This window comes from Bos indicus x Bos taurus, chromosome 9, assembly GCF_003369695.1.
Source record: "Bos indicus x Bos taurus breed Angus x Brahman F1 hybrid chromosome 9, Bos_hybrid_MaternalHap_v2.0, whole genome shotgun sequence".
Taxonomy (NCBI): Eukaryota; Metazoa; Chordata; class Mammalia; order Artiodactyla; family Bovidae; genus Bos; species Bos indicus x Bos taurus.
Window position 1 is genome coordinate 72,254,091 of NC_040084.1, and position 12,164 is coordinate 72,266,254.

The 12,164-nt window shown below is 42.3% G+C and overlaps 1 protein-coding gene across 2 annotated transcripts in view; it reads right to left on the bottom strand.

The window, feature by feature from the left end:
- SLC2A12 (solute carrier family 2 member 12) overlaps nucleotides 1-9,622 on the bottom strand; it is a 75,844-nt gene extending 66,222 nt beyond the window's left edge. Inside the window, exons 1-2 of one of the 2 annotated variants that reach the window (XM_027551612.1) lie at nucleotides 9,469-9,622; nucleotides 8,144-8,627 (exon numbers count right to left, since the gene is read on the bottom strand). In XM_027551612.1, coding sequence (XP_027407413.1) covers nucleotides 8,144-8,258 — 115 coding nt within the window. In that variant the 5' untranslated portion in view covers nucleotides 8,259-8,627; nucleotides 9,469-9,622. The remainder of the gene's footprint in view (nucleotides 1-8,143; nucleotides 8,628-9,468) is intronic. The other variant, XM_027551611.1, reaches the window with a different exon arrangement.
- Between the last annotated feature and the right edge of the window lie 2,542 nt (nucleotides 9,623-12,164).

A 12,164-nucleotide genomic window follows, 5' to 3' on the forward strand; every position in this document is an offset into this window, starting at 1 on the left:
TCATTAGCTAAGGATGTTCTTTCACAAGATTAACTGATTAAAATTACAACTTCTCCCCCTATTCTTTATTTATCATCTCTATTTTATTTCATGCCCTGTGGCCACAGGGCATGTGAAATCTTTAGTTCCCCAACCAGAGACTGAACCTGTGGCCCCTGCAGTGGAAGGGCGGTGCCTTAATCATTGGACCACCAGGAAAGTCTCTCTCTTATTCTTAAAAAGCCTTGCACTTCTGAGGCTGAGATGCCATATATAAATTAGCATTGTACATGGCTCATAACTTGCACAAAGCATGTGGAAACAAGTGCATACAGGGGCAACACATTATAAAATAACAATAATATAAATAAAATAATATGGATGCAGCTAATAGCCACAGAGCCTAATAATGGCAGGCAGACCTTCATCATGATTGTTTTTGAGAAACAATTACTTCCAGTTCAGTTCGGTTCAGTTGCTCAGTTATGTCCGGCTCTTTGCGACCCCATGGACTGCAGCACGCCAGGCCTCCCTGTCATCACCAACTCTCGGAGTTTACTCAAACTCATGTCCATTGAGTCAGTGATGCCATCCAACCATCTCATCCTCTGTCATCCCCTTCTCCTCCCGCCTTCAATCTTTCCCAGCATCAGGGTATTTTCCAATGAGTCAGTTCTTCACATTAGGTGACCAAAGTATTGGAGTTTCAGCTTCAGCAACAGTCCTTCCAATGAATATTCAGGACTGATTTCCTTTAGGATGGACTAGTTGGAGATTACTTCCAAGGGATGCACAATTCTACAATATAAATAATACTTGATTTTCTTAAGGGGAAAAAAATATTCCTATAAGTCAAAAGATTGCATTTTTCTCCCTGATACTTCAGTACAACAATATAAAGTGAGTCACGGTCAAAAAGAATGAAAGTTCCTAAGGTGAGAATAAGGTGATAAATTATTTTAGTCTATCTTGGAATGTGCAGTCAAGTGGGCCTTAGAAAGCATCACTACAAACAAAGCTAGAGGAGGTGATAGAATTCCAGTTGAGCTATTCCAAATCCTGAAAGATGATGCTGTGAAAGTGCTGCACTCAATATGCCAGCAAATTTGGAAAACTCAGCAGTGGCCACAGGACTGGAAAGGTCAGTTTTCATTCCAATCCCAAAGAAAGGCAATGCCAAAGAATGCTCAAACTACCGCACAATTGCACTAATCTTACACGCTACTAAAGTAATGCTCAAAATTCTCCAAGCCAGGCTTCAGCAGTACATGAACCGTGAACTTCCTGATGTTCAAGCTGGTTTTAGAAAAGGCAGAGGAACCAGAGATCAAATGGCCAACATCTTCTGGATCATGGAAAAAGCAAGAGAGTTCCAGAAAAACATCTATTTCTGCTTTCTTGACTATGCCAAAGCCTTTGACTGTGTGGATCACAATAAACTGTGGAAAATTTTGAAAGAGATGGGAATACCGGACCACCTGATCTGCCTCTTGAGAAATCTGTATGCAGATCAGGAAGCAACAGTTAGAACTGGACATGGAACAACAGACTGGTTCCAAATAGGAAAAGGAGTACGTCAAGGCTGTATATTGTCACCCTGCTTATTTAACTTCTATGCAGAGTACATCATGAGAAACGCTGGGCTGGAAGAAACACAAGCTGGAATCAAGATTGCTGGGAGAAATATCAATAATCTCAGATATGCAGATGACACCACCCTTATGGCAGAAAGTGAAGAGGAACTAAAAAGCCTCTTGGTGAAAGTGGAGAGTGAAAAAGTCGGCTTAAAGCTCAACATTCAGAAAACGAAGATCATAGCATCTGGTCCCATCACTTCATGGGAAATAGATGGGGAAACAGTGGAAACAGTGTCAGACTTTATTTTTGGGGGCTCCAAAATCACTGCAGATGGTGACTGCAGCCATGAAATTAAAAGACGCTTACTCCTTGGAAGGAAAGTTATGACCAACCTAGATAGCATATTCAAAAGCAGAGACATTACTTTGCCAACAAAGGTTCGTCTAGTTAAGGCTATGGTTTTTCCAGTGGTCATGTATGGATGTGAGAGTTGGAGTGTGAAGAAGGCTGAGCACCGAAGAATTGATGCTTTTGAACTGTGGTGTTGGAGAAGACTCTTGAGAGTCCCTTGGACTGCAAGGAGATTCAACCAGTCCATTCTGAAGGAGATCAGCCCTGGGATTTCTTTGGAAGGAATGATGCTAAAGCTGAAACTCCAGTACTTTGGCCACCTCATGCGAAGAGTTGACTCATTGGAAAAACTCTGATGCTAGGAGGAACTGAGGGTAAGAGGAGAAGGGGGCGACAGAGGATGAGATGGCTGGAGGGCATCACTGACTCGATGGACGTGAATCTCAGTGAACTCCAGGAATTGGTGATGGACAGGGAGGCCTGGTGTGCTGCGATTCATGGGGTTGCAAAGAGTTGGATATGACTGAGTGACTGATCTGATCTGACCACTTCTACCTAAATTGTATAGAAAAATTAGTATATCACTGAATCATAACCATTAGCAAATGGATAAATGAGCATGCTGTGATACAGGAAGAACAGCTTTCCCAAGGAGCCAAGACAGAAAAAAAAAGAAAAAAAAACTCATATGACTTTACGTTTACTATAAAGGTAGTATATTGGCTCAACATTTCAGCTGGGAAATACTTGGAGGGATTTCAGGTTCTGTGTCTTTTTTTTTTTTTTTTTTTGCCATACTGCTTGTGGGATCCTTTTCCCTGACTGGTGATTGAACGCAGGTCCTCAGCAGTGAAAGCACAGAGGCCTAACCACTGGACTGCTCTGGAATTTCCAGAGGTTGGATACTTTCTGCTCCACTCCAGTACTCTTGCCTGGAAAATCCCACGGATGGAGGGGCCTGGTGGGCTGCAGTCCATGGGATCGCTAGGAGTCGAACACGACTGAGCGACTTCACTTTATTTTTTCACTTTCATGCATTGGAGAAGGAAATGGCAACCCACTCCAGTGTTCTTGTCTGGAGAATCCCAGGGACGGGGGAGCCTGGTGGGCTGCCATGACTGAAGCGACTAACCAGCAACAGCAGCAGATACTTTCTGAGGGAAGACAGCATAGAGAATTATTCTCATTTGGCATTTGGTCAAATAGCCACTTGGAAAGCAGCCCGTTTCAACTCTTCTCCTTTCTCACACCATGACTTGGTGTAACTCTAGGTGACTTTCTTTTGTTGCCTTATTTTATTCGCTAACTCATCCACTTGGGGAAGGCTGTTCATGAGAAAAAGCTGAATTTGGGAGCCCTAATTCCATTCAATTTAAATGCCTGTGCTCCGCAACAAGAGAAGCCACCACAGTGAAAGGCTGGAGTACCGCATGGCAGGGTAGCCCCGACTTAACTAGAGAAAGCCTGCACACAGCAGTGAAGACCCAGCACAGCCAAAAATTAATCAGTTTTTAAAAAAGAACTAACTATTCTTCAATGACAAAATATCATCCCACACATCTATAGCAATTACAAACTGCATTTTAAGATTGGCTGATTCACCTTTAATACATACATGGAAATTATTTTCCATAGTCGCCTCCAGAGTGGACTCATTGCATTTTGAGTTCTGTTTTTCTCAGCTACTACAGGGTCTAGACCACTAAAACGTACTCCCTAGAGAATACATAAAAAATATACTTGAGGGCTCCCAGTAGGGTCCTTCCAGCTATTCACCAGGCTTGTTCCTAAGAACTCACTCAGGTCCTGTCAGCAATCTTACTAGACAGAAGGGTGATGTTGAAAATACCTAACAACCGCACCAAGGTACTGTCCTATCAAAATAGACATCAGCTTTAAGCCTGCTCGGGCACGCTGGTATCCACAGGCTAATTTCAGGCCCTCCAGGTCAGGGGAACTGTTGGTGGCTCCTTGTCTGCCAAGCTCTGCCACCACAGGCTCTCATCAATGCATGTCTGCTGCTGTGGTGGCAGCCTAGAGGTGGTTTGTGACAAGCAGCAATCTTCCTTGACCTCTCGGGGTGACATGATATTAAAGGGGAAAAAAATCCCTGCTGTGTGAGTCAAACACCACCCACCCAGAGCTGGCAGAGGAACAGCTCCCGCCATATTTGTTTAGAGGTTTCTCCCTTACCTGGGAGATCCTATGGACAGAGGAGCTACATACAGTCCATGGGATCACAAAGAGTCGGACATGACTTACACCACCACCACCACAGGTCCCAGAGAAGCCATTTACCCAGGTCTCACTGTAACAAAACCCCTCAAATTTAGATTTTTGATATGATTTCCAAATGGGGTGAAATGTACAGACCCAGAGATAAGCTGATTGAAGAGAAAGAGGAGATGGTTATCTTTAAATTTGGTCATATTTTCAGACAAAAACATCTATAGTCCCTCATAAATTCAAATGTCTCTAAATTCTGCCATTTCCTTGGGAATATCAAGCCATACACAACTTTTTTGTTGTTGCTGTTGTAACTGCCATTTACTTGTTAGATACACATGCTTTTAAAAGCACAAGTTTCGTCACGGGTTTTGTCACTTTTTCTTTTGATACATATATACTGTATATGGTTTATTTAAAAAATTTTCCCTGCTTTTTTAAAGGTATAGTTGATTTATAATATTATATTAGTTTCAGAAGTCACTTTTTAATACGTGGAAAGCCTGGGAACATGGGAATGGTCAAGGTCTGGGCCTTCCCAAAGTAACTTCCCAAAGTTGGTCTCACAGTCAAAGCTCTGTTACCAGGTCAAGGTGGTCAGTCTGACCTTCTCTTCTCTGATAACAAGTCTATTCCCCAAAGTCTTCTCAGTCTATCTTACAAGTAAACTTCTCCTTGAGCTGTCTGAGGAAGCCTGAGAAGGCCAAGCCTGACTCAATTCAAGAAGGACTGGTTTAGGCTCATTCTGAGGGCCCAAGGCTCACAGTAGGAGCACCATAAATATGCCCCAACCTCAAAAACATGACCTGCATAACCAGAGCAGTGATGGACCTGAGGTTTGCTAATGTGATCCTGACCCCAGAGCCGGCTCAGGGCCACAGGGGATGCGAGGGGAGCAGAGAAGCAGCCAGGCCACAGGGCTTTCTTTCTACACTTGCCCCTTTTCCACTAAATAAGTGCCATGTTTACCTGCCTCACATACTGACCACCTACTCAGACTCCATTTGCAGAAAGGAGTTTGCAGCTTTAAACATGTTTAAGGACAACTGCCATAGTGCAGCCGCCTCACTAGCAGAGGTGTGCATTTCATGAATCTCAGACTGCGGGACTGTGGCAGCTCAGGCTTAGAAGGGTCTGGGAGGGGATGAAGTGCCGTCAGTGTCGCTGATTCAGTGAGCCTAGTTCCAGCGATCTGGGTTCCAGTACATGGGGCAGCTGGATCTGCGGTGTGGAAAACATGCACTCACATAAATATTGTTCTGTTTCTGACTTTTTGGGCAGACCTGATGTGGAAAAGCAGAGCGAGTCGGGTAAAGTAGGACTTAAGGAAACCCTCTTCCTAACCAATTGTTGAATCATGAATTAGAGGAGCCTGGGAGACCCAGCTTCTGAGGTGGAGAAGCAGGCCCCGCTGGGCAACAGGCTGCCAGGGTCCGCCTTGATCAGCCACCCCCTGAACTTGGGCCAACCACACATCTTCTGGACTCCTGTTCTCCTTGTGTGCGGTGCTCTAGCCATCACGTTTCTCACCTCATCTATATCTGTTGCTGGCTTTAAGTACCAAGATTTCAAATTGAGCTCAACCTTGCCCTACGAGGTCAATTATAACATGTCTATGAAAGCTGAAATGTTTACTAAAAATGTACCCACTTAAGCCATAACTTCTTGAAAATGAATTTAAATTCATTAGCTTCTAGCCACTGGAACAAAGCATTCCTTCCAGTTTAGAGGGTTTGGCCAGGGAAAACCTGCCAACCCTTCTCACTATGCACAATAGCATTAAAGGGTGCAATCACAGGGGGTTTTTTGTTTGTTTGTTTCATTTTTCAGTATCTCAAATGCTTTAATTACCTTATCCGGGGTTTATAACTCATTCCTCTTTGTACATTGTTTTTCATCTAGGAATATAGAACAACTTGCTACCTTCAAATGCAGGAAAAGAAGGATAATTATTAAGCATATTTTAAACACTTGAAGTTTCCTGCATGAAGCTACGGAAGTTTAAAATATAAAGAAGTTGAAAGAAGTTTTTGTCAAATATTTCATTTGACATCTTTGTAAATCAGACAAAAATACAACCCCGATAGAAGAGACAAACTAACTTGTCAAAACAGCTGAGTAAGTCCCTGCTATGTGTTCATTATATATGTAGATCTGTATAATTGCCTTTGGGTACCAAGAATGCCTAAGACAATTTAGGAAAATTTATGAAAGTAATAATAAGGTTTGTATTTGTCTAAATATAAGCTACATATAGCACCCATCAAAGCTGTATTCATTAAGGAGTTAAGAAAAGCATTTAGGTTTCTTCTTCTACATGATAAAGATTCATTTAAAGTTAAATGTAAAAGACAATTGATGGTGTTTATTCATTTAGTGTTTCAACAGTTTAAAGTTGTACTTTAAACTGAAAGTTGTGTGTGTTCAGTCTTTAGAAGCACACATTCTTGCTTTCCATTGTGAACTTGGACAATCTGACCTATTAAAAGGACACTGTGCTTTCAAAGACATATCAAAACTAAATAGTTTTTTATTGTTACTGTGGAGGCCCCTCTAGCATAAAGTTTGTTTTCAACTTCTTTGCGACATTTATCACTGACTCTATATAGTTACTGCTTTTGTCGCTATTACCACCTCAACTTACCCTCCAGCCCAATCTTGCGAGAATTCAGAGAGAACTTCGCCACTCTTTCTCTACTCCCCAATACAAGTTTCTTTTGTTTTTTCTTGGACTTAGCTCACACTTAGAGAAAGTGGCAGCTCTGCTGAAGAGAGGACTGGGCCGTAGTGTGAGGGACCCCAGATATTAATTCTTGACTAGAAGGAGGGAATTCTTGACTAGAAAGAGGGCTAAGCTGGAAGAGGGCAGGGGAGAAGGAGAGCTTCTCCATTTATGAGGAGGGGTCGCTTGGTGCCTCAGTTCCAATGTGGATTCAATTCCAAGATCAGACAATCCCACCATGCAAACCTAAGCATATAGGGGACTTCCCCTGGTGTCCAGTGGTTAAGACTCCATCAGGGAATTGGGGAACTAATACTCTGCATGCAATAAATAAATCAAATTAAAACAAAATTCTTTTAAAAGAACAATTGTTAAAAAAAATAACTAAGTATACAGATCCATCCCAAGATGAAAGATAAATGCTTTTTGTATTTATTTGGTGGTTTGGATTGTTCATGAAATTCTAATATATGGCCTGGGAATGTATTATATGATTAGAGGGAGCAGAGCTGAGAGAAGCAGGGGAAGGGGGTATTATTTGTGTCTGATTTCATTTCATATTACACTGAGTTCCTATTCCTTTGAAGACTAACTGATCGGGAGAGGCAACTACATGTGGGCAGTGTGTTTGTGAAAATTGTAAATATGGAAGTGAAGAAAGGCATTTGATTTAGCAAAGTTAACTGAAATGAATGAAAACTTTTCCAAATTTCACCTCCAGAAGGAGAAGTATTAAACAAACCTCAGTCTAACATGCCAGTTTTAAAGAAAGCAGGAGCAAGTAAGCAGAGGTTTTAGACTGCAAACAATGCTCAAATTCATTACAAAAAGACACTGGGCACTTAAAAAGAAAGTTGAATTTATTGATTATGTAACTAATAATTTTAGGAAGCCTCCTTAAAATGCTGGTTTTTAAAATGGTGGTTAGGATGTCCAATTGTTACAGATTACCCATGTGTGACAAGAAATGAAAAAAAAAAATGTGTGTATGTGGGGGTGTGTGGGGGTGTCTTCATCGGCGCGATTATCTTGCCAGTCAATTTCTCCAAATGAAAGAGATTTATCCCTGATACAGCCCACACAGAGGAGGGGACCCGGCTTAGGAGTAGTGAGACTTCAGTCTTCACATTAGAGCTCCTTGTCGCTTCTCCCACGAGATCCTGTCCCCTTGTCTCCAGGCACCTTGCACGCTCACGTGGACACACACAAGCACACGCACACACACGAGTGAGACACGCGTCCAGCGCGCTCCTCTCGCGGTCCCCCAGCCAGGCTGCCTCGCTTTACCTCGCGCCCAGGGAGGATGCGGGCCGCCGCTGGCTCTGTCGCTGCCATCAGTCTCCGCCGCTCGCCCCTTCGGTTTCAGCAGACTGGGGCCCTCTGCGTTTTCAACAGGTACCATGGTCACGTAGAAGTTACAGCCGTTCCCTGGGCACCAAACCACCCCGACTTCCCCAACTGACACGAGCGGTCACTTTTCCCATAGTTGCATGCTAAAGAAAGGTGGGGAAGAAAAAAAAAAAAAACTTCGAGCAAAGCCAATGTGATTTGTGACCAACTTTGTTTCTATTTCCGAAAGCTTTGCCCTTTTCGGTGACACAGGCTGTTGCTATTCCAAGCAGCCTATCACAGGCAGTGGGAGGGCCGAATCTCCGGAGGATTGTTTTTGCCTGCAGATGCAGAGTTGGAAGCAAAGGATTTCAAGGCTTGGGAACCTGAGCTCTGACAGTGTTTGGCCCTTAGGTGGTGGGGAGCTCTCCTCTTCTTGCACCTTTGAAAAGAGGCAGAGAAAAGAAACAGGCAGATCCAAGTGCAAACTGAGGGAGGGCCTGGAATACTCACAGATGGTATTAGTTAATCTTGCAGAGGGAGGAACAATTTATGCAGAGACACACCAGAAAGGAAAGTGTGTCAATTTCTCTACAAGACTGTTGTTCCAAGAGTCATGACACTTAGAGAAGTCAACAAAGCATGAAGCATAGTCATTGTTTCTACCTGTTGTTACCTTAGGTAAACACCATACATACTCGCTCTCTCCAAGGCTTGTCAGACAAATCAAGGCCTGAGACCAAGCGTAGGCAAAGTCATAACGCACAGATTCTTTGGACTTTTTGCATCCTGGGGTTACGGCAAGATAATCCAGTTTATTTATGCATAGCTGTCTAAAGGAGAAACCGACCCTAAATTTCTTGTTGCGTTGCCTGATAGCCTGATGGCAGAAGGAGGGGCATTTCCAATTCCAAGAGGCTAGACTTTATGGTCCATGGTGTGGCTGTGGTATCATCCAATCTGGAGCAAAATCAGGACCTGAGAAGGACTTTTTTCCACCCTGATTTGTGACTATATTTCTATAAAAGGCCTTATAGAGTCATGACATTTTACCTTTAGTTATATACTTAGCAAACCATATTTCTTGAAAAAGCTTAGAGAAGAAATTGGGATCATTTTTGAAAATCATTAAGAGTAAAAACTAAAATTTATGGAGCACTAATGCAATGGAGCCAGAAATTATGCTGAGGGCATTAACTCAAATGATTCTTTTTTGGGGAGGGGAGAAACTATGAGGCAGGTACCCATACTACAGAGAAGAAAATGGAGGCAAAGTAACTTACCTCAAAAATAGCAGCTAGCCTGTGGTGTAGCTGAGACCAGGAAGCCAGGTGATCTAATGCCATAACTCTTATATGCTAACTTTCAAGCCTTGTGCTTCTCTGATTTTCTTGGTTTCTGCCACTTTGAGCACTTCTTTACCTGAAGAAGATGAACTGCAGCTTTTGGTCCTTGTCATTCCTGTGGACAGAGAAACAAGTTCGTGCTTGCAGAGGCAGAAGCTGAACTGTGAAGAACTCACTTTCATCACTTTGGCTGGATCCTAACACACCTCTAAATTAACTTGTAATTTATACATTTACTTTGCTCATCATTAGATGTTTCCATGTATTTCTTTTCCTTCAGAGAATCAGGCAGCAAATGGAAACAAACCTGTGTTGATTCAACTAGTGTTTATCATGCACCTATTATATGTCAGCTGCTAGTGCTGGAAAATTAGTTATTTGAGTGTAACCCAGCCCTCTTCTGATTCAGAGGTGAGTGGTTCAGACTGCAGCAGATTAGCCTGTCCCCACTATAGAATGTGTGGTACGGTGATGCTGTGGCTTGTATTTGTTCCCAGGATGTGTTATCATTGTAGGAGCAACAGGTTTTTTGTTTTGTTTTGTTTTGTTTTATCTTCAAGACACACGTATTCTAATCAGCTCTTGGTATTCTCTTGGCTTCTGTCTTCTCTCTGCTGGGAATCCATGACCTCGGCTGGGGACATGTTCTTGCGATGGATCAGCTGTATAATTGCTTTTGTTTAATGATCTCAGGCCCCGTGTCTCCAGCAGCTTCCTGGCACCATGGATGTGTTGGGGGTGTTTTCTGTAGTCTTTGACCAAGTAGAAGATAAACCTAATTCCAGAATCCCTTACTATGGTGAAGAGCAATTCAGCAATTCTCAATTTGCTTTCTGTAGCCGAACCACATAGGATCTCCTAAGGCAGAAACCAAGGAGACATGCAAAGGAATAGCACACAATGTGACTGACCACATTGCTCCCGGTACCTCTAATTCTGTTCTTTATCTCACTGTTGACCCAGTGCAGGCCACTGGTTCTCCCCAGCTCTGGTCTGTGCTCACTTCTCTCTTTTAAACAGAGTAAAGTTTAGGAGAAAAAGTCTTTTCTCCCAGACTAATGTGAAATATTCTTCTGACGAAATTTCCTGAAGAACACTGTACTTCTCCTTCATAGAATTTTGTACACTTACCGTGATACAGTTTCATTATAGTTACAACAGCAGTTTGATTCAACCTTCCTTTTTTCTGCTAGATCACGGGCTCTGTGACAATGGACTGTGTCTGTTTGGTTCATTATGGATATTCCAAGCTCCTGGCACAGAGTGAATACTCAGTAAATATTTGCTGGATGACAGACTGATTCCTGTAAATCCAACTAACTTTAGCATGACTTGAATGTAAGCCCCATGAGGGCAGGCCCCTATGTCTACCCTGAGCATTCATTCATCTCTGTGTCCCTAGCTCTAAGCATAGTGCTAGACATGCAGCAAACCCTCAATAAATACATGTTAAATAAGTGACTGCTCACATATTGGGCTCTTCAGTTCAGTTCAGTTCAGTTCAGTCCCTCAGTCATGTCCGACTCTTTGTGACCCCATGAATCGCAGCACGAATGACCTGATTAACTATGTAGTTTCTAAAAACCCCTTTGACTACTTTCTGAAACACTTTGTCCTTTTTTTCTTTTTTGGTACTCTCTTTAAAGCAAGTATCGCCACAGGCTGTCCCTCTTTAGTGGAATTTGAGCCACTACTATCCTTAAAAACTGTTCCTCCACTTAAGGAAGATATAATCAACAGATGGACAGTTCATATCCCATAATTTCAATAATTTTGCTACATACCATTTCAGACTGGGCTTCCTTGATGACTCAGTAGTAAAGAATTCACCTGTCAATGCAGGAGTGGGGGTTTTGTCCCTGGGTTGGGAAGATGCCCTGGAGAAGAAGGAAGTGGCACCCTACTCCAATATTCTTGCTAGGAAATCCATGGACAAAGGAGTCTGGCAGGCTATAGTCCATGGGGTTACAAGAGTCAGACATGACTTAGGGATTAAACAACAGCAACCACCATTTCAGACCACCTGCTCATAGTTAATGCGACCAAATCCCAAACTATACATGACAGCTTATAAACTGACAAGGGAAATAAGAGGAGATGAAGGAGAAGGTAAGCAGCATCACCTCTGCTATGTATCCTCCAGGTCTGTTTTTATGATGATTTTTCTTAAACCTTGCAACAACTTTGTGAAGTAAAGACTACTGCCTTCATTTGGCAGAAATTGAAACTGAGAGGTTTATGAAACATGTCACAGATCAAAAAAAAAAAAAAAACACTTTCCAATAATCAACATTTTACTATGGCTTGCTCTTTCACCTGTGTATCTGGATTTTAATCCCTCTATCCATCCATTGATTCATTTTAGATTTTATGTATTTCAAAGTAGGTTGAAATACTTTGGTATGTATGTCATTAACTAGAGTCCAATAACTGTTTAGGTTCTTTTTTTTCTTTGAGACATTTTACATACAACAATGTGCACAAATCCCATGTGTAACATTATATAAATTCAGAGACGCACATACATATGTCCACTCCAAACCTCTACTAAGTTACAGAACATTACTATCATCCAGTAAATCCCTTTATGTCTTTTCTGAGTAACTTCCCATCAAAACCCCTAGAAGCAACCA